At 38.8% G+C, this 23,815-nt stretch overlaps 1 protein-coding gene across 2 annotated transcripts in view; it reads right to left on the reverse strand.

The window, feature by feature from the left end:
• The window catches only part of Cert1 (ceramide transporter 1), a 105,012-nt gene that overhangs the window by 65,318 nt on the left and 15,879 nt on the right, over window positions 1–23,815 (reverse strand). For both annotated transcript variants that reach the window (XM_021180963.3, XM_021180965.3), the window contains exon 3: window positions 4,076–4,192. In XM_021180963.3, coding sequence (XP_021036622.1) covers window positions 4,076–4,192 — 117 coding nt within the window. The remainder of the gene's footprint in view (window positions 1–4,075; window positions 4,193–23,815) is intronic.

Below are 23,815 nucleotides of genomic sequence, written 5' to 3' on the forward strand. Positions count from 1 at the left end.
AATCCATACCAATCCAACTCAACCAAACCAAATAAACAAACATACAACAGCCTTCCAATGACATCAGAACAGAAAGATATGTTTACTATTCCAAGTGGACTGTCCAGCTATCCGAAGAGCAGGTAATAGCCAGAGAAAGTAACTGTGAATTGAATGAGCTGAAATGATCAGAGTCCACATCATTCATGCTCTACATTTTTTTGTTTATCCTGAGTAGGCTATATAGCTCACCTGTTTGTTTTTATGGGTGGAGAGAAAGGAAACATATAGCATGCTATCATATTTCATTTTATAGGAAACTTACTAAGCTTATGCATCTAGTACATAGTAGTGGCATGACTCAAAAAAATGTATGGATCTGATTGTAGCAGTACTAAAACACTAGTCTACACAACACATTGTCTTTTATGGCCACCCAAGAGCAAGAGGAAGAATTCCGTTAGTTTATACACACAGGCTAGGAGAATTCAGATGTACTAATTTTAAAGAACTGGTCTTAAGAGAACTGTGTTCCAGCAATGAGTTTACCAGTAGTAATTGATACAAAAGAGAATTAATATAAAATCAAATGCTAAAATAGAATGAACTAGCAGGGCAGTGGTGGCACCCATCTTTAATCCCAGCACTTGGGTGGTAAGGGCAGGCAGATCTCTTGAGCTCAGGGTCAGCCTGGTCTACAGAGTGAGTTCTGTAGACTCAAACAGCTAGAGAGAGAAAATCTGTGTAGAATTAAGAAAACAAAACAAAAAACAAGATAACCCCCCCCAAACAAAATCAGAATGAACTAGAAGTTAGTAGCATAATACACAAAATATTTAATTTTACTACAAATATGTCAACTCCTTGTAAAATTACACTTTCTTTACTTTCCAGGGTGGCAGAGAGATGATGAGTCACATAAAGCACGTGATACACTAACTGGTACTCAGTGACCTCTAACTGGTACTCAGTGACCTCTAACTGGTACTCAGCAACCTCTAACCGGTACTCAGCGACCTCTAACTGGTTCTCAGCGACCTCTAACTGGTTCTCAGTGACCTCTAACTGATACTCAGCGACCTCTAACTGGTTCTCAGCGACCTCTAACTGGTTCTCAGTGACCTCTAGAAACTGGCAGGTCTCAGTGTCATCATCGCCTTAATAATTTGGCATTAATTCTAAAGATCAGGTTAACTTCATGTTTATTTTAGTAAAATTTCCAAGTGAAACTGTCAACAGTCCTTAATGATATTGACCCAGGAAAAACATTACTCTATCTGCTTTATTAGGGAAAGAAAGAAGATAATTTGTAAATTAAAGGTAGTAACATTTGAAATTTCTCCTTCAGTTAGATAAAGAAATCAAAATAAGTTAGTTTTAGAATTTACAGTTAATTTACATATCAACTAGCATGCTGGTTAGCAGTCACACATCACATATACATTAAGCATGAAAACAATAACAAAATTTGTTTTAAAAGTAGCTATATTAGTTTTTCCAAAGAACTTAAGATCAGCTTAAGTCTCACATGTGAGATCCAAAGAAATCATTAACATGAGCTGCACCCTTTATGTGCTTATCTCCTGCAAACAGAAAATACAAATGGAAACTCGCATAGTACCTGGCTTGGACTATACTGAGAAAAGAGAACAAAATAAACTTCTCTCAGAAAAAGAATAGCCATAAGTCTAAATCAACTGACAAAACCTTAAAGGTCAAATCTGCTAAAAATACACAAAGTGGTCTTGCTTAATCTTTAATCACCAATGAGAGAGCTTGCCCTGAATGAATATAATCAACTTTCTGGGTGTGTACATTTAGCCACTCTCATTGAATGTTCAACTCTTCTTCCAGAGACAATATGCTATAATTTACGGAATCTATTGACTCCAAAGCCCTTGCTTTTTCAACTATACTATAAGCAGGGACATTTGTCACTTTGGGGATGGATGTGTATACACACACACACACACACACACACACACACACACCAGATACATAATTTATAATGATGTATATCTTATAAACATTTTAGATAAATGAGATCTTACCTATCCCTTATTATAGTTTTGACTAGAAGCACAACCAACTGACAGTTGAGGGACGTCTGGAAGGCTAGTCACAAATGCCCAGAGTCACATGTGGCAGAGGCTGCTGTGAGTCAAGTCAGTTTGGCTTCAAAGGAATGAGATTCTAAAGTACTGGTTCATCTTGTTTTTAAATAATAAAAATGACCCTCATTTTTCATGTATATGCTCTCTTATGAAATTATAGCCAAAAAATAACTAAGACTTAGAAAACATTTTAAACCGGCATAATACTAAAAAGATATTTATTTTCTAAACTGAAAATAAACCAAGAAAGGAAAAGGTGAGCTAACAAATCACTGGTCTCAGAATGTTCTCATGCCCTAGCAGATGAATCTGGTTTTTCTTGTTGTGCTGCCTGTGTGTCTTGTGGCTGCCAAAAATAAAACAGGTATTTCAACTCTAACTGTGTTGACACTCGTGTGAACAAGTACAGACAAGTATGCAAAGAGGCACAAACTCTCTTAAGTCACTGAAGGATGGTATAGTGACTACAGAACTTTGCCTAGGCTTTGCCATAGCAGTGAACTAGGAATAAGGAAGACTGACTACTGGTATGGTTCTTTAGACTACGTACCAGCGAAAGCAGACCACAGAGATTAGCTTTACGTCATAGAACATGCCCTAAACAGCAAAACCAGTTTTTAGACGCTTTCTATAAGACTCATAGTTATAAAAAAAATGATTTGCAAATGGTTGTACTACAAATCTGCTCAAATGATTATAATGACTATAAAAATGAACACTGACATTTTTAAGCATTAAGTTCTTACAATTGAATGTTATTCTTACATTCATTTTAACAAGGTAGCTTAAAAAACATTATTGATAAAGCAGATCCTGGACAACAACAGAAGATCAGCGGGCACGAGGAGGTACACCCTTAATCACACCACCTGGGAGTCTGAGGGAGATAGGGCTCTGTGAGTTCAAGGCAAGTTTGGGCTACACAGAGAGACTCTCAAAAACCAAACAAATGAACCAACAAAAATCAAACCTATGAAATAGGTTATGTTTTTATTTCAATTAATAATAAAAATATTTATTTTAATAAATATCTTCGTGCAATTGCGGTGTTAGACAAAAAACAACATCAACAAAAAACGATTCTAAAGTGTCTGACTGCCTTAATCTTTACCACTCCACCAAACAAAGTTCCATTTTTCAGTAACATACTTCATAATTATTATTATTTTTTTTTTTTTTTTTGGTTTTTCGAGACAGGGTTTCTCTGTATAGCCCTGGCTGTCCTGGAACTCACTTGTAGACCAGGCTGGCCTCGAACTCAGAAATCTATCTGCCTCTGCCTCCCCAAGTGCTGGGACTCAAGGCGTGCGCCACCACGCCCAGCTCTATACTTCATAATTCTTTACATTGAAGAATTAGCCTGCCTCCATCTTAGGCTTAAAAGCCAGCCACCTTATAATAAAGACAAACTAGGTTCATTTCTGCTTATGATTAAACCTGTTTCTCGGCTATGCCTAACTTGTAACTTTGCCCCACTTGTAACATTAACTACAAATGGTTCTATACTGCCTGTTCCAGGAATGGCAATCTAATCATGTTTTTGTTTAAAAAGTTGTTTAATCTTGCAACCCTACATCTGTTTCCAAAGGTTCTCTGACTGACCACCTTGTTATACCTACCTTTGTTATGCCCACCTTGCAACCATGCCTTTGTTTCAGGTGGATGTGACTAACTTGTTGACTAATGATGCTCAGCTCCTGTAACTCTGCCTTTCTGCCGGCCAAGCCCTCTATTTAGAACCCCCCTAACCCGAGCTACAAAAGCACCGTCTTCTTCACATTCCGCGTTGACCTCTTGAACCCACCTCAGGTAGAGGCAGCCGGGTACATGAATAAAAAGCTTGCTTTAAGCATGCCATGATGATTTAGGTCAGTAGGCTTTCTCCTTGCATCTTTGGGATTAACAAGTCAAGATTACTGTGAAGGAGTTATCCCTAGAGTACTCTGTAGACTCCCACAGCAGGTGATCATCAGTGATCTTACCTTGTGCTGTTCAATGGCATCTATCCACTGCTGTCTGTGCTCTGGATCCTGAGCACGAAGATACCAAACACTGTCATTTACACTAATATCAAACCGACATTCATCAAAATCATGAGGCTGTGGAAAAAGCAGAAAGTGAAAAACCAAGTTAATTATATATTTAGAATGTCGGTCCCTTCATCAAAAAAATGTGAGCATACTCTATCTGAAAGACTCTAACTTTTTAATCTTTCTACTGAAATAATGTATTTCAAGATGTCTCTGACACTTGTCAGTTATATACAAAATCCAAGTTTCATTCACTACTCACACAAATGATTTGACACATAATCTATAAACATCTATTTAAAAAACACAGAATACTGTTCATCAAATGATTAGAGTTTGCTTAAGTAGTGGGAACATCACCAAAACCATAATTTTAAAAAGGTTAAAAAGCCAGGCCTGGGGGGCTGGTGAGATGGCTCAGTGGGTAAGAGCACCCGACTGCTCTTCCGAAGGTCCAGAGTTCAAATCCCAGCAACCACATGGTGGCTCACAACCATCCGCAATGAGATCTGGCGCCCTCTTCTGGAGTGTCTGAAGACAGCTACAGTGTACTTACATATAATAAATAAATAAATCTTTAAAAAAAAAAAAAAAAAAGCCAGGCCTGGTAGCGCACGCCTTTAATCCCAGCCCTTGGGAGGCAGAGGCAGGCAGATTTCTGAGTTCAAGGCCAGCCTGGTCTACAAAGTGAGTTTCTGGACAGCCAGGGCTACACAGAGAAACCCTGTCTCGAAAAACCAAAAATAAATAAATAAATAAATAATAATAAAATAAATAATAATAATGATGATAATAATAAAAAGGTTAAAAGAAGTTTTAGAGAAAACATTTGCTATCTTTTTCCCTTATTGTTCAAAAGTGAATTCCAGGGGCTCAAGAAACATTATCCCCCCAGAGGAGGAGCTACAGGGGGTTAATGGTTGCTAGGAGACAGGAGACATTTTAGTGTTGCTTATGCACCTCACCCACACTCATGCAAACAATCCAATAAACTCAGTGAAGCACACAGGAAAGTCGGGGAAGTTGAAGTAGTTTAATGGTTGACGGGGAAAGGGATCATGGTGCGTGTGGAAGGGGGATGAGAGAGGTAATGGAAGGCACTAGGGTAAAATCTATACATAAATCAAGTAAGTGTCCTGGCATAACTCAGCAACTGTGGAAGCAGACACAGAGACCCACAGCCAAACATTAGACAGAGCTTGAGTAAACCCTGCAGGCAACGGGGAGGAAGGATGGTAGGAGCCAGAGGGGTCAAGGACACAACAAGAAAATCTAAGAATCAACTAACCTGGGCCCAAAAGCAACCAGGGTGCCTGCAGAGGACTGACCTAGGCCCTCTGTGAATGTTTAACAGGTGTGTAGCAAGATCTTCACGTGGCACTCTGTAACAGCAGGAGCAGGAGCTGTCTCTGACTCGGTTGCTTTTGGGACCCCTTGCCCCTACTAGGCTGCCTTGTCTAGCCTTAAAAGGAGAAAAAGATGCACCCAGTCTAACTGCAACCTGATAGCCAAGGCTGGTTGGTATCTGGGAGAGGCCTTCCCGAGCTTTTTGGAAGAGAAAGGGAGGAGAGGTGGATTGGAGGGTGAGAGAGGAGAAACTGTGATCAGGATGTAAAGTAAATAAATAATCTAATTTTACAAAAATAAAATAAAACCAACCATACAAAGGTAGAGTACATAAAGTGAGGGCCAGTGAGTGGCTTGGTGGGTAGGGTGACTGCACAAGGCTGGCTATCTGACTTTGATCCCTGGAACCCATGGAAGAGACTCCAGAAAGATATTCCCTGATCTTCATGTGACTACATGGTATATCCTATATACCCAAAATAAATAAAGATTTCATATGTCGTTCCCCCTCTATTAAGTAAATTCACACCTGACAAGATTACATCAGATTTACTACTTTTTCTATCAGATGACAGGAGAGTCATTTTCCTCTCCTCTGATAATCTTCCCTTACAGGAAATTCTCTCAAAACTTCACATATTGTACTTCCAGGGCTTATTGCTTATTTTGCCCCTCTTTTTAAACATCATCGGGTGATCTCTTAATCGATTTATGCAGTAAAACAATATAAATCCACAATATTCTTTAATCTATGAAACAAATTTCCGTTAAAATAGTACACCATGGTTTTGAGTGGCCAAAAGACAAAGTTAAATATTTCCTGGATCACTGTGCCTTGGACACCATAGGAATATGATACAAAGTAAAGAGCAATAGAAAGAAACAAAAGGGGAAAGGACAGCAACACAAACCTATCTTAGTAAACATGAGTTCAGAAAGAGTAAAAGATGTTAACATAAGAAATCAACTCCAGCTATCCAAACAGAATTGGGCTCCTGAGAAGGCTTCTCAGAGGGAGCAAACAGGGTATAATGAAGAACCGAGCAAAGAAAGCGAATGGCTTGACTACTCCACCGCTGGAACTGGACCAGGTTTCTCAACCTGGATTCTACCATCACTTCCATTGTATTTGTACCACCATTCTTGAAAATGTTTTACAATTTGTATTGGATTTAACATCCTCAATAAAGTTTAAGAAAAATAAAATAACCACATACAGTCAGAATTCACCACTTTCTCCAGCAAAATTTTCCATGAACAAAAGGGAGTCATTTCTAACATCAATCTAAGAAATAGGGGGGCATATATAAGACACCAATTTTTGATTTGATCAGAAATTCCTGAAGGTAAACCCACGGATGGAGCTGAGAATGGGCAACGGCCACAGCCATTAAAGTCACTCCTCAACTCTGCAACCTTGTGCCCATTGCAAGCATGGTGACCAACTACATTCTGCTCCTACACAGCTGCACCTTCACAGGTATGCCCACACATTATGTAAATACACAAATAAAAATACATTAATTTATCTACAAGGGAACTAAGGAAGGAACATGGCCTTTAATGTTATAACACATCAGAGGTCTCTTGCTGAACTCAGAGCTCACTCTAGACATCTCCTGACTCTGCCTTTGGAGTGTGGGATTGCAGATAGCCAAGAAGCTCACTTGGTTTTTATGTGGGTTCTGCAGATCCAAATGCCAGTCCCAGCCTCAGAACTTTATCCACCAAGCCATTATACCAGCACAGCACAGTGTGACACCGTTTAAGGTTTGCCAGGATCAGTGCTAGGTAATCCCAGACACTCAGGAGTGGAGGCAGAAGCATCAGAGGTTCAGGCTTTCCTGTGATACAGGATATACAGTGAGTTCAAAACCAGCATGGTACCTTATTAAGATCCTTTCACAAAATAAACAAAGCTGGACTCTAGCTCAGTGGTAGAACACTTGTCTAGCATAAGTAAAGCCCTAGTACTCAAAAGAAAAAAAAAAAGGATGAGGAGGAGGAGGAAGAGGAAGAGGAGGAGGAGGTCCGGAGGAAGGGGAGGGGTGAGAAGAAGACTTCTTTCTTGCCTCCCAGGTCTTCGGACCCATGCTCAAGAAATGTTTTCCCAACTAATTAAGTAAAGTAAGAGAGATAAAGGGTAGTTAGGATCCTATGTGCAATGAAATTCCATAAGAGGGTTCCTGCAAGACAGCCAACCAGGAGGACCAGGTCTCTGTTGGCAGCTCTGTACTACGGGGTTCCATTCGCGTACGTTTACGTTTACGTTTATTTTTTAGCTCAAGTACTGAGGAGTTCAGATACCAGACTTTTCCAAATGCAAGTGTCAGAGCTCTCTCTTGTCCGAGCTGAAGAGAGTGCAACAAAGGAAAGAAGCAAAGGAACTTCTTACAGATGTCAACAGACAAAGAGCAGCAGCAAAAGTCACGTAGAAAAGCCCAACAGTCTAGACTAGAACCTACAATAAGACGCTTGCAAGGGACTTTTCTAGGGAGGAAAGTCACGTGGAAGTATTAACCACTGAATTATCTGATGAAACTGTTTTAGTCTTTCATTTATTATGAGCATTTTTAAAAGTCTTATTTCTGTTCCATTACTCTCAAAAAGACTGCTTTTGTTCTAGCTGGCAATGCCAACTGATTCCAGCTGGTACCTGCGTTGCATGTTTAACAGACCACTTGGATCTCGGTTTGGCTTCCTTGTATCTGACCTGCACACATACTTGCCCTGATGTCAAGTGAAAAATAGGTTTAGATTCAACATTTGAGAGCCCTCATCTCTGGCTTTATTTTTGGGGTTCCCATCTCACGTGTCAGCAGCCTCTGTTGTACACGTTAAGTCCAGTTGGTCAGGAAGGTTGACAGCCGGTTTTTTGTTTTCTTTTTGCCAGAGATCTGACCTAAGTTCTGCCTCGTTTCCAAATACTTGGCAAATACTCTTAATAAAAGACTTGTAATTATCTAAGTCTAGCATCTTCCTCTTTCCACAAACACTAAGAATTAAATTGCTATGCCCAACACAAAGGCAGTCAAAGAACTCCAATTAGATTCAAGTAACATGAGTCAATCAGCACCCTAAATTACAGACAACAGAAACTGACCTCCTGGTTCACATGAGGAATTTATGGAAAAACTAACTGGCAGCTTGCATTGCATAAGCACAGAAAAGAATCAGAACAAATTAGGTAAGATGAAAAAAGTCCTTACTGAGACTGTACTACCTATGGCATAAATATGGCAGGGCCGCTTCGCTGCTGGGCCTTGCAAACCAGCCATTGCTGACACTAGAAACTTGAGAAGTCCCGTGTCTGCTGCTTCTGTGTGTGATGTGGTCCTGCACCTGTGTGTGGGAAGAGGGGTGGATATCAGGTGTCTTCCTTCATTGCTATCTTTTTTTTTTAAAGGCAGACTTTCTGACTGAACCTGGAGTTCATCAATTTGGTTAGGCTAACTGGCCAATGAGCTCCAAGAAATATTCCTGCCACCAGCCCTGCTCACTAAACACTGGGGTGATAGGAATACTTCCACATGGTTTTTATACTAGGATCCAAACTCAGGTCTTGATGCATGTACAGTAGACCTTTACTGACAGGTTGATCTCCCCAGCCTTCCGTCTCTACTTCTATGTATAGTAATGCTCCAGAATGAAAAGTCTAAGGAGGAATCTAAGTGTGTGGGGGTACACACAACGTCATAAGCACTCTAAATGGCTAATTCTTATGCCTATATGCTACTTGGGGAGGTAACCATAGAGAGATGGTGGGTAGAGAGAGAAAATTAAGTATCTGGCCTTTATAGATTATATGTGGGAGCTATTCTACTCATGCAGAATGTCTCAAGGGCAGCTTATTCTTGCAGCAAAAAAGATACTAGTTTTTAATACTATTTACCTTACACTTTGATCAAGTAAAAGAGAAATGAAAATATACTTGATAAAATAAAATATAATTGGGAGTAGAATTTACAGCTTAAGTAGGTAGAAGACAGTAAAGCAACATGAAACTTATTGAAAAATAAACGATTCCAAGTACTTATCCAATGTTTAGCTGCATTGTGGCTAAGCCAAGCCCTCTCCCAGAATACATAACATTACTGTCTCTGTGCAAGGTAACACCAGGGAAGGCAGAGGTGGTAAGAAGGTCAACGAGCTATGCTCAGGCCTAGTACAGGTATCATCATCTTGAGAACGTCTCCACAGTCCTGGGAATAAAAGCGATGTTCTTCAAATATAAAAACTAAATATAGAACTGGTATCAGTGACCCATATACAGAGTGATTAAGACTAGCCAACCATGCAGCTAAGGAATTTTAGCATGTATCAGTGAACATACCCTATTGCTAATTAAAAGATTTATAATGAGAAACACATTTCAATCATATGGTAAATATGTCCCTTATAATAATTCTATATAGAAAAAATTATCTTATGAATTAAAATAAGGAGTTAGATTAAAACTAGGTAATTTTAATGTCTAGTAGCACCAAATATAATGCAACTGTTTTTCTAACTTTCCTTTTAAATGCTTGAATCTTGTTCGGCCTTCCAACACATTAAAACTCCCTACGTATATAGTAGCTCTACCAGGTCTCCCCAACTGGCTCCAAAAGTACTTTCACAAACAGGGCGACCCATGCCTGTGGCCAAGGAGAACCATGAATGCAGCCTAACACAAAACTGTAAACTTACTTAAAACACCAAGTGTGATGTTGTCAGTGTGTGATGGGTGGAAGGGTGGTGGTGTGTGATACAATTTTGTGGTTCTTGATGAGAAACTCTGCAGACAGCAATGTATCACAATGTCAAAGGGCCACCTTTTCTTGAACCTGCCATACATGTTGCAGTAAAAGCGCCCAAATGTGTTTATATATATATAAAGCGTCCATATGTACACACTTATAACAAATAATTTTTTCAAAGGAAAAGTTAAATCAGGATTTAAAACACAATGATTTAACCTTCACACAGTACAGTCTTATTATCTAAAATGTCTACTTAACTCCATGTATGGAGATTAAATATACATCTTAAAATACCAATGTATATAAAAACATAAAATATATTTTAGATAATTTGGCATGAAACATTTTATTGTTGTATGTGTGTTACATAAATACAAAAAATTGTGTTCACCTTGATGAGATAATTTTATCTTGACTCTACTCAAACTCAACAGAAATCTTGATTTTCTTTTCTTCATGGTCTATTCAGTACCTAAATCTTCCCACATATTTACTATACCTAACAGAATGAGTATGAATTCATCTGAATTCATTAGACCATTGCCTCTCCTTAACAATGCTGGGGATAATGAGAATATTTTGATTTTCTGTTTTGCATGAGTAACACACCCTTTCAAGACGGAATGGACATATGGGCAAGCAGGAACATTCATACGTTCAGAACCGCACAAAGAATAAAAAGAGAAGTAGCACTGATGCTCTAAAGAACTACGTAAAAGTTGAAAAAAAAAGAAAAATAATAATTATTAATAATATTTATTTATTATTAATAATAGACTAATAATTTTAAAGGCTTTCCATTTGGATTTGCTAAGCTGAAGGAACTCCTTAGAGAAAAGGTCATCATCGCGGCTTAGGAGAAGGAAATACAACAGAAAAGGAAGACGGTCTTCCTGAATCCCAAGGTTCCCACCCTTACCCAAATCTGCATCCTCTGCTCTCTTCCAAAGCCACCAGGCTGACTTTGGGACTGAGGCAGAGAAGGAATAAGGGATCTTGGGAAATTTCGGCCTAAAAATAGGAAACTACATATAAAAAAAAAATGTTAAAGAAGAGGAAATCAGAAAAAGGAGGAAGATGAGAAGGGAGAGGAGGAGGGAGAAGAGGAAGAGGATGAGGAGGAAGAGGAGGAATATGATGGGGTAAGGTGAGAACTATATGCCAAGTGGTATAGTGTTTGCCAAGGATGCATACCGCCCAGTTCTGTCCCTAATGTTAAGGAATAACAAATATACACCAGCTGTGGAGCCATATAAAGGCTCATGGACACAGTGTTGACAGGCTTCTAACACACATCTAACACAATTTATCCTCAAAATATACACAGCAATGGGTTGTACCACATAGAATATAGCAGGGATAGGTGATAACTGTAGAGGGATTTGATCTGCAGAGCTGGAAAACAATCATTCTATTTACATTCTGCTCTCAAAGAGAATGGCCATCCTGCGTATTTGGACAGCCCCTTCTCTCTCTGACTGAATGAGAAGATTCAAGTCACAGTTGGTAGGCAGACAAAACTATGTCTCTGAGGACACCATCCACTTTATATTATCAAAAAGTGTAACATGAATCTAACAGTAAGAAACCTCAGTAAATATCACATGAAGATAATATTTTAAACAGTTAGCTTACAGACATACAGAAAAGGGCATCGTGTTTTTGTTTTTTTTTCTCACACATGGAAATTAATGAAAAAGAAGATGACTTAAAAGTAAGAAAAACCACTAGGGTTCATGAAGTGGGGGAGAAGGGATGGAGACAAGAGAATGTAAAAAGAAACACTGGATATGACAAGGACATTTTTTCAAATATATTTTTATTAGATATTTTCTTCATTTACATTTCAAATGCTATCCCCAATGCTCCCTATACCCTCCTCGTGCCCTGCTCCCCAACCCACCCACTCCTGCTTACTGGCCCTGACATTCCCCTGTACTGGGGCATATGATCTGCTTATCAGTGAGTACATATTGTGTGAGTTCCTTTGTGAATATGTTACCTCACTCAGGATGATGCCCTCCAGGTCCATCCATTTGCCTAAGAATTTCATAAATTCATTGTTTTTAATAGCTGAGTAGTACTCCATTGTGTAAATGTATCACGTTTTCTGTATCCATTCCTCTGTTGAGGGGCATCTGGGTTCTTTCCAGCTTCTGGCTATTATAAATAAGGCTGCTATGAACATAGTGGAGCATGTGTCCTTATTACAAGTTGAACAACTTCTGGGTATATGCCCAGGAGAGGTATTGCTGGATCCTCTGGTAGTACTACGTCCAATTTTCTGAGGAACTGCCAGACTGATTTCCAGAGTGGTTGTACCAGCTTGCAATCACCAACAATGGAGGAGTGTTCCTCTTTCTTCACATCCTCACCAGCATCTGCTGTCACCTGAATTTTTGATCTTAGCCATTCTGACTGGTGTGAGATGGAACCTCAGGGTTATTTTGATTTGCATTTCCCTGATGATTAAGGATGTTGAACATTTTTTTCAGGTGCTTCTCAGCCATTCGGTATTCCTTAGTTGAGAATTCTTTGTTTAGCTCTGTATCCCATTTTTTTTAACAGGATTATTTGATTTTCTGGAGTCCATCTTCTTGAGTTCTTTATATATATTGGATATTAGTCCCCTATCTGATTTAGGATTGGTAAAAATCATTTCCCAATCTGTTGGTGGCCTTTTTGTCTTATTGACAGATGACAAGGACATTTGCATGCACAGAAATATCATAGAAAAAAAATTAAAAAGTAACATATACTTAAGAATTTTAATAATGTTTTAAAAAGGGGCCTGGTTTATATTTTTTTCAAAACTGTACTATGCCAGACAATAGAAGCTAGTCATTTCTTTAGCTCAAAAGAAAAATCAGACAGAGCACCTAACTACAATAGCCATTCTAGACTAGAGTTTTACACTGAAGGGGGGAAATGTACCTTATAGAACATCGTTGAAGCTATGGATAAAATCAGATTTTTTTGTATGTGTAGTGCCAGACAGGCCTCAAACTCTCTGCAACTTATGTGTACTAGGCAAGTACTCTATCACTAAGCTACATTTTCAGTACTATTAAATTGAAATTGGAATATAATTTATGATTTAGAAAAAAATTATACAAACATTTTCACTGCAATAGTTATAATACAAATAAAAGAATCTAAGAGATTATTTCATGCTTAGAAATTATATACTGTAGCACTAAAGGAGACAGGAAACAGGCAATGAATTCTCAAACGACCCAGAAAAATCCAGTATGAATAGTGTGTGCAGGGAGAATGGCAGGTAACCCTTGCTGTGATGCTAACCTAGTGGTCAACTAAGGCTATCCTTACCACTTCTCTATGTGAAGTAATTTCACATATAAAACTAGCAAACAAAAAATAATGGAGGTGCAGTCACAGCAGGAGATGTTTCTCATTCCACGACCAAGAAGGCCAAGGCAGGAAGAATCAGAGTTGGGCTACACAGAGACTGTCAAGTCAGCTCCCTGCTTTCTTCCTTTACAAAAGATTTCCTGAAAGTCAGATGCTTCATCTTGCATCATTACAGTGATAAAGAGACAAAGCTCATCTAGTACTTAATAACAAACTATACTTAAAATCAAAGTCCAAACGTAAATATAAAGAGGTCTGAAGCAGCAGTCAAGACGGCACAGATCACAAGATAAATCTATCTACACATCCCAACACAGGACACTTGCTACTCTTCTACCTCTGAACTTTGATTCCCCTCATGTCACTATTATCTTCTCCTGAATATTTAAGGCAAACCATAATGCAACTGAACATTCATCATTGTATTAACCTTTCCAAACTCTGCAGGTTTCCATAGTTCTCTACGTTGTTTAGCAGATCTGAATTATTTCATTCATTCCTCTCACAGCCCTTAAGAGTTCATCTATAGACCTTTCTCAGGCTATCTGGTTTCAAAGTCCTCCTGTTATAAGGATCTGACTGAGCCTCCTCTTAAGCCTTCAACAACTCACATCACTGAGAACAGAAGTCAGAGTTCATACAATGACTTGCAAGGTTCTATAGATTCCAGTTCCACCATTCTCTTCCTAATATTCTGCCCTGGGCTACTCCACGCCAGTTATATTGTCTTCTTCATTGACCCTTGCTAGGCCACTTACCACTGTTCTTCCTATGATCCACACTGCTTAAGGCATAGATTACTCCTGTTCCTCCTGAGGATTTCTACTCATTCCCCTCTTTCATTCATTCCTTTTAACAACTTTTTCTCCTACACTTTCTTACAACCCTGAAATAAAGACATGACTCACATTGATTCTTGTTTTCAACTTAGCATAAAAAACAATGGTGCAAACAGGATACAAGGATACTTTGCCAGAAATACCTTGTTAGACTACCCTATAAACCAAGATGCTAAGATAACAAAAGCTTGCTATAAAAACTGTTAACAGCTTGACCGAGTACAACCTAGGAAGAAACTGTCTGACAAGATCATTCCTAGAACTAGTTTCCACTCACAAACTATGTCTTTCAACAACACTTTCCTTTTGTTTTTTGTTTACATACCTGACTTATAAATCTTTCAGAAAAACCCACAGAGAGGCATAATTCATATCATATAATTTCATTAATGAGTGCCATTGGCAGTTTGCTTTTATATCTTAATTCTGAGGATCCTGAAGAAACAAAACCCTGCTTTCAATTGTAATTCTCAAATAAAGGCAGAGTATTAACACTGCCAGTCTGATTTCTTATTTTCAATGTTTTAACAACTAAACCTAGACTATTCAATACAGTAGTCATTGACCACATGTGGCTACTATACAGTTGGATAAAAAGCAATAATTTGAATTGAAACATGATAAAATATACAATAAAATAGATTTTAAGATTCAGTAAATAAGAACTCAATTATTTTATGACTACATATTAAAATTATATTTTAGATGTATTAAGTAAAATATAATAAAATCAATCTCATTTTTTTCTAATAATATAGCTACTAGAAAATTTTCAATTACATCTGTGTTATATCTGTAATAATTTCTACTGGACCACCATAATCTAAGTCACTCAGTCAATGCATCAATGTAACCAGCCAACTGACATATTTATAAACACCTATGATTTACCAAGCATTATTTAAGAAATTGAAGATATAAAAGAATGAGCAGGCCTAATTTTTAAGTGTTCTGAGCTTGTATTAACCAAATAAACAGAGAATAAATATAAGATGTCAGATGTAAAAACTATGTGTAAGGAAGGCAAACAATGCTGAGAAGTCTGTAATAAAAGGCGGTAATTCTGTCTCTCATGTGAAAAGGTGATTTAGAGGGGGAATGGGAACAGTCCTTAGAGATGAGAAATGACAAGGCAATGCTGGAAAGGTTACGGGCACCAAAACACAGAGAGGGAAAAACAGCTCAATGAGGGTGCAGTCAAAACCACCTATGATGCATTTCAACTAGCCAAAAAAAAAAAAAAAAAAAAAAAATTAATGTTAAAGAAACAGAAATGTTATTTGCCTTGATTTGGTTGTTAGACATTTTATATGTGTAACAAATTATCATACTGTATCCCCACAAAAAATGTACAAAATTATGTCCAAATATATCAAACAAGCAAGGAAAAACTGACATAACCTGTGATCGAGACCAGAGAAGGCTTTGAACAAAATAACACCTGAATGAATGAGCAGCAGGATCAAAAAGAAGGGGTAAATGAAAAAAGAAATTAACACGACATATAGCAAGAAAAACACGAGGGAAAACCTTGTGGCAGGAAAGAGAAAGCCTGACAAAATGCTTAAAAAGATATCCTGACAAGGAATGAAATCCTGGCAGGAAGCCTGGTAAAGGTGAGACTCAGGACAGAGGCAGTGGTCAGATGCAAGACCTGACAGCACAGGGAGGACGCCTGGCGCTGGGAAGACAGAATATGAGTCTCTCTTTCTTTCCATCACTGGCTCTGACATCATTTTACTTGTAAAATTCAGAAAGCACTTTTACCACCTAAAGTTACATGAAGACAGTAATAAAGGTTCAAATAAAACAAGACCTACATAAATGGTCTAAATTCGAATTTCCCAACTTGTGGGTCTTCACTTCTCTGGCAAACATCTTATTTCCAATAATATTTACATTAACATAACAATAGCAAAATTATAGTTATAAAAGAGGAACAAAAACAATGTTATGGTTGGGGGTCCCCACAGCATGGGGAAGTGTATTAAAGGGTGCAGCATTAGGAAGGTTGGGAACTAGTATTGTGATATAAGGATTCCTATGCACCAGTACAAATCTGATAAAATCTTCAGACTCCTTTCAGTACAATGTTTTCAAAAGTAAAAACAAAACATGTAAGGTTATAAAGAAAACTGTTAGCTAGAACTCCTAAGAAAAAGTTCTAATGAGATATAATATATACATATATATACACACATATATATACATATCTACACATATGCATATACATGTATTTATATATGTATATACATGTATGTGTGTATGTATATATATATATATATATATAACTATATATGAATATATTTTTATATAGTTGCTAGCAGAAAAAAATGTGAGATACCTACAATATGTGAAATGTCATGTGTTAAGACTGTGGTTAGTGCAAGGGTCATAGAGATTTATTACAATATTGACAAAATTTCTACCTATATTGATAATAAAAGACTAAATTTCATTTCAGAGTTAGAAATGCAATGTATTTTTCCCATTATGTCTTGTGGAACTCATCGCATTTAAGGTCTACAGTTACCAGTTCAAAAAAACCAGCAATCTACTATATTAAAGTATATCTCCTATTATGAAAAGAATTATAGCAAGAAAATTAATACTAATACACATCTTTGATATTCTTTATTCTGCTTAACTCTGGCCTATTTTGGCCAAAAATAACAATTTAGCATCTACCATCTTCCTAAATTATATTTACTAAGACCTGTTACTTTTGAAAATCAAACTCATGAAAGAAATCTAAGGATTTGCTATTACTATTCAACTTGAAGCAGAATGGTAGGCATTGGGATTCTCAAGGTCAGATATGACAACTTTTATATTATAATCCATAAAGATTACATTAAAAATATGACTGAAGAGTTCTTAAGATGTATCCTTAGAATAGTAAGTCTACTGGAATAATAAAGAACTTACCAGAACTTATTTGATAATAACTACTTGATCACAGACATTTCAATGACCTTAATGAAGCCTCTAAAACAAATTCTTTCCAAACTAGTTTTCTAAATATAAAGAACAACCTAACTTGAAGTTATCATTCAAAAATGATTTACTTGGGCTGGAGAGATGGCTCCACGGTTAGAGCACTGGCTGCTCTTCCAGAGGTCCTGAGTTCGATTTCCAGCAACCACATGGTGGCTCACAACCATCTGTAATGGGATCCAAAGATGCCCTCTTCTGGTGTGTGTGAGGACAGTGACAGTGTACTCACATACATAAATAAATAAAAAACCCTTTAAAACAATGATTTACTTAACTTTTTTTTCATTTTTTAAGTATTTTGTATACTTGATGCCCACAGAAATTAGAAGAAGACATCAGATACCCTGGGACTGGGGTTACAGACTGTGTGGGGTACCATGTGGGTGATGGTCCTCTAGACTAGAAGAGCATCCAGTGCTGTGCACCCCATTTCTTTCTAGGTAAGTGTCTTAGGGTTTTACTGCTGTGAACAGACACCATGACCAACGCAAGTCTTATAAAAAACAACATTTAATTGGGGCTGGCTTACAGGTTCAGAGGTTCAGTCCATTATCATCAAGGTGGGAGCATGGCAGTATACAGGCAGGCATGGCACAGGAGGAGCTGAGAGTTCTATGTTTTCATCCAAAGGCTGCTAGTGGAAGACTGACTTCCAGGCAACTAGGGTGAGGATCTTATACCCACACCCACAGTGACACACCCATTCCAACCAGGTCACACCTATTCCAACAAGGCCACACCTTCAGATGGTGCCACTCCCTGATCCAAGGATATATAAACCATCACATTCCACTCCCTGGTCCCCATAGACTTGTTCAAAAACATGAGTCTACGGGGGCCATACTTAAACATAGCATAATGCAAAATGCATTTAGTCCAACTTTCAAAGTCCTCATAGTCTATAGCGGTCGCAACAATGTTTAAAGTCCAAAGTTCAAGGTCTCTTCTGAGATTCATTCAACTTAATTAACTGTAATCCCCAAAGCAAGGCAGGAAACCAGCTGGGCAAACTCCAAACTGCATCTCCATGGCTGTTGTCAAAGCGGTTCAGATCTCCACTCCTTGTTCATGTTTTTTTGACTGCAACAAACTGCTTTCTCCTGGGCTGGTTCAACTTCCTGTTAGCAGCTTTCCTCAGCATGTATCCCATGGCTCTGGCATCTTTAACATCTTTGAGTCTCCAAGGCAATTTCAATGTTACAGCTTCTTGTTTCAGTGTCTGGGATTCCACTTGATCTTTTGGACTCCTTCTAAGGGCTGGCATCACTTTTCCTTCTCTGTGCTCTGTAGCACTCTATGCTCAGGTTGATCCACTCCACTACGGCTGCTGTTCTTGGTGATCATCCCATGGTACTGACATCTCCAATACACTGGGGTGTTCCACTCCAACTAGGCTTCACCAATAGCCTCTCATAGGCTCTCTTCAGGGTGCCAAGCCTCAAATTCTTTGCATGACCCCTTCAGTCCTGGGCCATCAACTACAGCTGAGGCTTCAACTTCTCCAATGGCCTTCCCTGGCCTCTCACAGTGCTAAGCCTCAGCTTCTCTCCATGATCCCTTCATTCCTTCACAAGCAGTACCACCTGAGTGACTCTTACACATTACCAAGTCCAGCCGCAGCATGAAGAACAACCTTGGGTATCTCTGGAACACAGCTTCTTTGTGCTCCCAGAAAACAATTTCCAGAAGATTTCACCTCAGTAATGCTGGTCTCTTCTTAATCATTGCAAATTCCTTAGCTCCAGCTAACCAGCATCAATTTTCCCAGTGGTTCCTCCCATTCTTAATTCTAGAGCCAGAGCCACATGGCTGAAGCTGTCGAGTTCTGCTGCTTACAGGACTAGAACATGATTCCCTTGTACTATCACATTATCACTAGCTTTATGTTTTCTAAATCCTTCACTGCCTAAGCTTGGCTATCCTGGTTCTTGCTCTGTAGATTGACCTTGAATGCAGAGATCAGCATGCTTGCCTCATGGGATTAAAGGTGTGTACCACCATGCCTGGATCTAATTAAGCTGGGTAGAATCTTGCCCCAAGGTCCCACTCCCTTAATCTGTTATCTCCTAGAACACGAGATTTTGCTCCATTTCACTTCCTGGTACTCCTTTAATACTCAAACCATATATTTTATATTTTTCCTTTCTAAGCTTGCTATGCTTGTTCATACTTCTCTTCATAAGACTTAACCAGAGAACAAAGTCTCTGCTGGGCTTTTTTGAAACTTCTTTTGTCAATGCAACTAATGCAATTAATCCAAGTCTCTTCACCTTAGCCTCAGGTAAACTTTTCAGACAAGAGCAAAAAGTAGCCACATTCTTCACCAAAATACCACAAAACCAGTCTTTATGCCACATTCTGAAATTCTTCTCCTTTGAAATCTCTTGGGCCAGGTCAACACAGTTCAAATCATTCCCAGCAACAAAGTCTTCTATATTCCTACTAGGATGACCCATTAAGCCCCATTTAAAGCATTCCACTGCTTTCCAAATCCAAAGTCCCAAAATCCACATTCTTTCAAATAAAAGCATGGTCAGGCCTATCACAGCAATACCCCACTCCCAGTACCAACTTCTGTCTTAGGGTTTTACTGCTGTGAACAGACACCATGACCAAGGCAAGTCTTATAAAAAACAACATTTAATTGGGACTGGCTTACAGGTTCAGAGGTTCAGTCCATTATCATCAAGGTGGGAGCATGGCAGTATCCAGGCAGGCATGGCACAGGAGGAGCTGAGAGTTCTATGTCTTCATCCAAAGGCTGCTAGTGGAAGACTGACTTCCAGGCAACTAGGATGAGGATCTTATACCCACACCCACAGTGACACACCCATTCCAACCAGGTCACACCTATTCCAACCAGGCCACACCTTCAGATGGTGCCACTCCCTGATCCAAGGATATACAAACCATCACAGTAAGTTTACAAAGCAGCAGATTTCTTTACTGCACTTTCCTGTCTACTTTTGGTTCACCTTCCCCATGACTCTTGTCATGTTACTCATTAAATTCTATTGCTCCCAGCATTTCCCTTCTACTCAGATAATACATGAGCAAATTTAACCTTTCTCCCTAATTCCACTTTTCAGGGTCCCCAAAAGTTTTCTGTTGTCTATACACACTCCTATGAAAATAAAATATATAAAAGTCAGAAGCTAAGACCTGCCCGTAATGTCTACCTTTCTGAGCCGGGGTAAATTTCACGTTGTAGTTTTTAGATCCATTCTTGCTCCTGCAAATGTCACATTCAATTTTCTTTCCCAGTTGAATAGTTTCATTCTGCATATGTACCACATTTTCATTCCCCACTTCTTGGTTGATAGACACATAGGTGTATTTCACTTCCTGTTATTATGAATAGAGCAGCACTAAACACAGATGAGCAAGTGTCATCTCAGAAGTGTCTGTATAGGATATGGAATCCTTTAAATGTATAGCCAACCAATAGTGGTATAGCTGGGTCATAACCAATATGGTACTTTGATTTTTGGCTTTTTGAGAAACTTCAACGCTGATTTCCCAAGTGGCCACACCAGTTTTCATTCCTAAGCAACACTGAATAGTGAATCTTCTTCCCTAAACCCTCACCTGCAAGCGTTCACATTTGTTTTCTTGTAACAGCCATTATTTCCCTGATAGGGAAGGATACTGAACATTTAAATAATATTTATTGGCCTCGTGGCAGTGGGAAGGAAGCCTTTAGGAAACTGCTGGTACAGTAAAATGTAATTAGATTGAAAACCCCGATTTTAGGTCTTTAAGTATGTCTCTCATTTTTAAGACAGGAGTACTTTCCTACTCTGCTCAAGTTCTCTGCTGTAGATTACTCTAGATAGGAACACTCAGCTATACAGCTGGCAAGGATCTCCCATTCTGCACGCCACCTCCTCACTTGGTTAAATGTTTCATTTGCTGCCAGAAGCCTTTTAACCTCCTGAGGTTGTGTTTTTGATCACTGACTTTATTTCCTGAATGACTGCAGTCCTATTCAGAAAACTCCTACCTATGCTTTTATATTCCAGTAGTTTACTTTTTCACCCACAAACCTTGAGTTCCAGGTCTTATTTGACGTCTTTGGCCATATGGAGTTAATATTTGTGTAGGGTGACCGACACTTAAAGATCTAGTTTCGTTTTTCTATCCAAAAAGTTAGTTTTCACAGCATCATTTACTGGAGAACTGTTTTTCCTCCAGTGAGCATTTCTGGCATCTTTGTTAAAAACCAGGTGGCTTGGCCGGGTGTGATGGCGCACGCCTTTAATCCCAGCACCTGGGAGGCAGAGGCAAGCAGATTTCTGAGTTCGTGGCCAGCCTGGTCTACAGAGTGAGTTCCAGGACAGCCAGGGCTATGCAGAGAAACTCTGTGTCAGAAAAAGAAACAAACAAAACAAAACAACCAGGTGGCTGTATTTGTGTGAGTTTACGTCTGGATGTTTTTTATTCTGTTTTACTAGTGTGTGTGTGTGTGTGTGTGTGTGTGTGTGTGTGTTACTATGGCTCTGTAATGTAACATGAATCAGATACAGTAATACAGCCAACCAACCATGCATCCCCACTCAGGATTGCCTTTACTTTCTGAGGTCTCTTGTGCTTCCAATAAGTTTTAAGATAGTTTTAATTCTTTTGCTTTAATTACTTTTCTTACACTGGTATGAAATACTTGAAATAATCAACTTAAACTTCTTTTTCATGTTGGATCATTATTTTTTTTTTTTTTTGGTTTTTCGAGACAGGGTTTCTCTGTGTAGCCCTGGCTGTCCTGGAACTCACTTTGTAGACCAGGCTGGCCTCGAACTCAGAAATCCGCCTGCCTCTGCCTCCCAAGTGCTGGGATTAAAGGCGTGCGCCACCACCGCCCGGCTAGGTTGGACCATTCTTTGAGGTATATGCAAAGATTCCATACCTTCAACATCCAAGATACAGTTATCCAGTCACCTTTTCAAAGTGAGTCTTCCACATTCCCTGAAAGTCTTCCTGGGTTAGAGCTTTCCCTTTAGCAGGAGTATCAGGCCTCCTTATCACTTTCATCTCTACGAAGAACTTTCATTCTCTCGGCTGTTTTCCACTGTTTAAAAGTCCTTGCTAATTTTCATATCCTCAATGAATGTGCTTAGCTCTATTTCAAATGCAGACCAATAGTTTTCTTTTTTTCATGGATATTGCAGAAGTGTGAGGAAGTTTCCTTACTTGATTTGTAAACTCCTCCCCAATATTATGCACTAGCTCACTATAAATTTTGTTTTTGTCTTATTTTTGTAGTCTTTGTGGTCCTGTCCAATGAACTCTGGGTTGTTTTTTGTGGGTGTTATGGGGGGGGGGGGGGTCCTAGAAGGTTTTATTTAGACTATCTCTTTAAATCACATTTACTGCCTTAACAAAAATTGATCTCTTTATACAGCTCTCCAGCTCTTAAAATTGCTTATAGATCTACCCCATGACTTTGTTGAAGATCTACTTAGATTTTTGAATGAAGAAATACAGTCTGTCTGGTAACATGCCCAACTCTCCCTTTACCAGTGCTCCTTCTATCTTAGTGACACATCACGTCTAGTTTTGCTCACAAGGCCTCGTAGCAGTGGGAAGGAAGCCTGTAGGAAACTGCTGCTACGGTAAAATGTAATTAGATTGTAGTTTGGCATTATCTGTCTACAAGTAATGCTGAAGGTGATAGTTAATATAAAAAATTCAGTCATTTTCTCTTTTTTGAAAAGCTGTTAACCATTATTTTCAGCTATCCAGAAGGCCAAGCACACAACTTAAGTACTAAATTGATTTTTTAAATTGAATATTGAAAAGTACCTTTTCTCTAATCTTTAGTTTAATAATTTGTAAAACATCTGGCACACTGCTAAGCACATGAACCTCATCTGGTTCTTTTGTTTTTTGAAGAATCTTATACTAAAAGCACACACACTGGAGTGGTTCAACTGAAGAGTTATGTCTTAAAGGAGACTGGAGACTGGAAAGGCAATCCAGATGAGAGCTGTATGATCAGCAAAGAGTGTCAAAGTGCCAGGAAGAAAAGCAGTCAGATTAGGGGAAGACCTGTTATGTTCATCTGTTCTGAACAATCATTATAATGAGTATTTTCCCTTTAGTCTGAACATTTTACACCTATTGTTCATTCATTCTGCTGAAACCAATAGCACAGGTAGCAGGTTTTGTATAAAGACTGGGTGGAGAGGCATGGAGGGGTATATGTTGGTAAAGAGCCTACTTTGCAGACCTGAGGGCCCAATCTTGGTTATCCAGAACTCATGTCAAGCCAAGCATGCTGGCATAAGGCCTATGAGGGGAAATAGGTGGATCCCTGGGGCTCACTGGCTAGCTAGCCTAGCCAAATTGTTGAGCTTCTGGCTCAGTGAGATATTCTGTCCCCAGGTGCAATGTCTTGT

Source organism: Mus caroli, unplaced genomic scaffold (assembly GCF_978045245.1).
Source record: "Mus caroli unplaced genomic scaffold, Mus_caroli_1 scaffold_15, whole genome shotgun sequence".
NCBI lineage: Eukaryota > Metazoa > Chordata > Mammalia > Rodentia > Muridae > Mus > Mus caroli.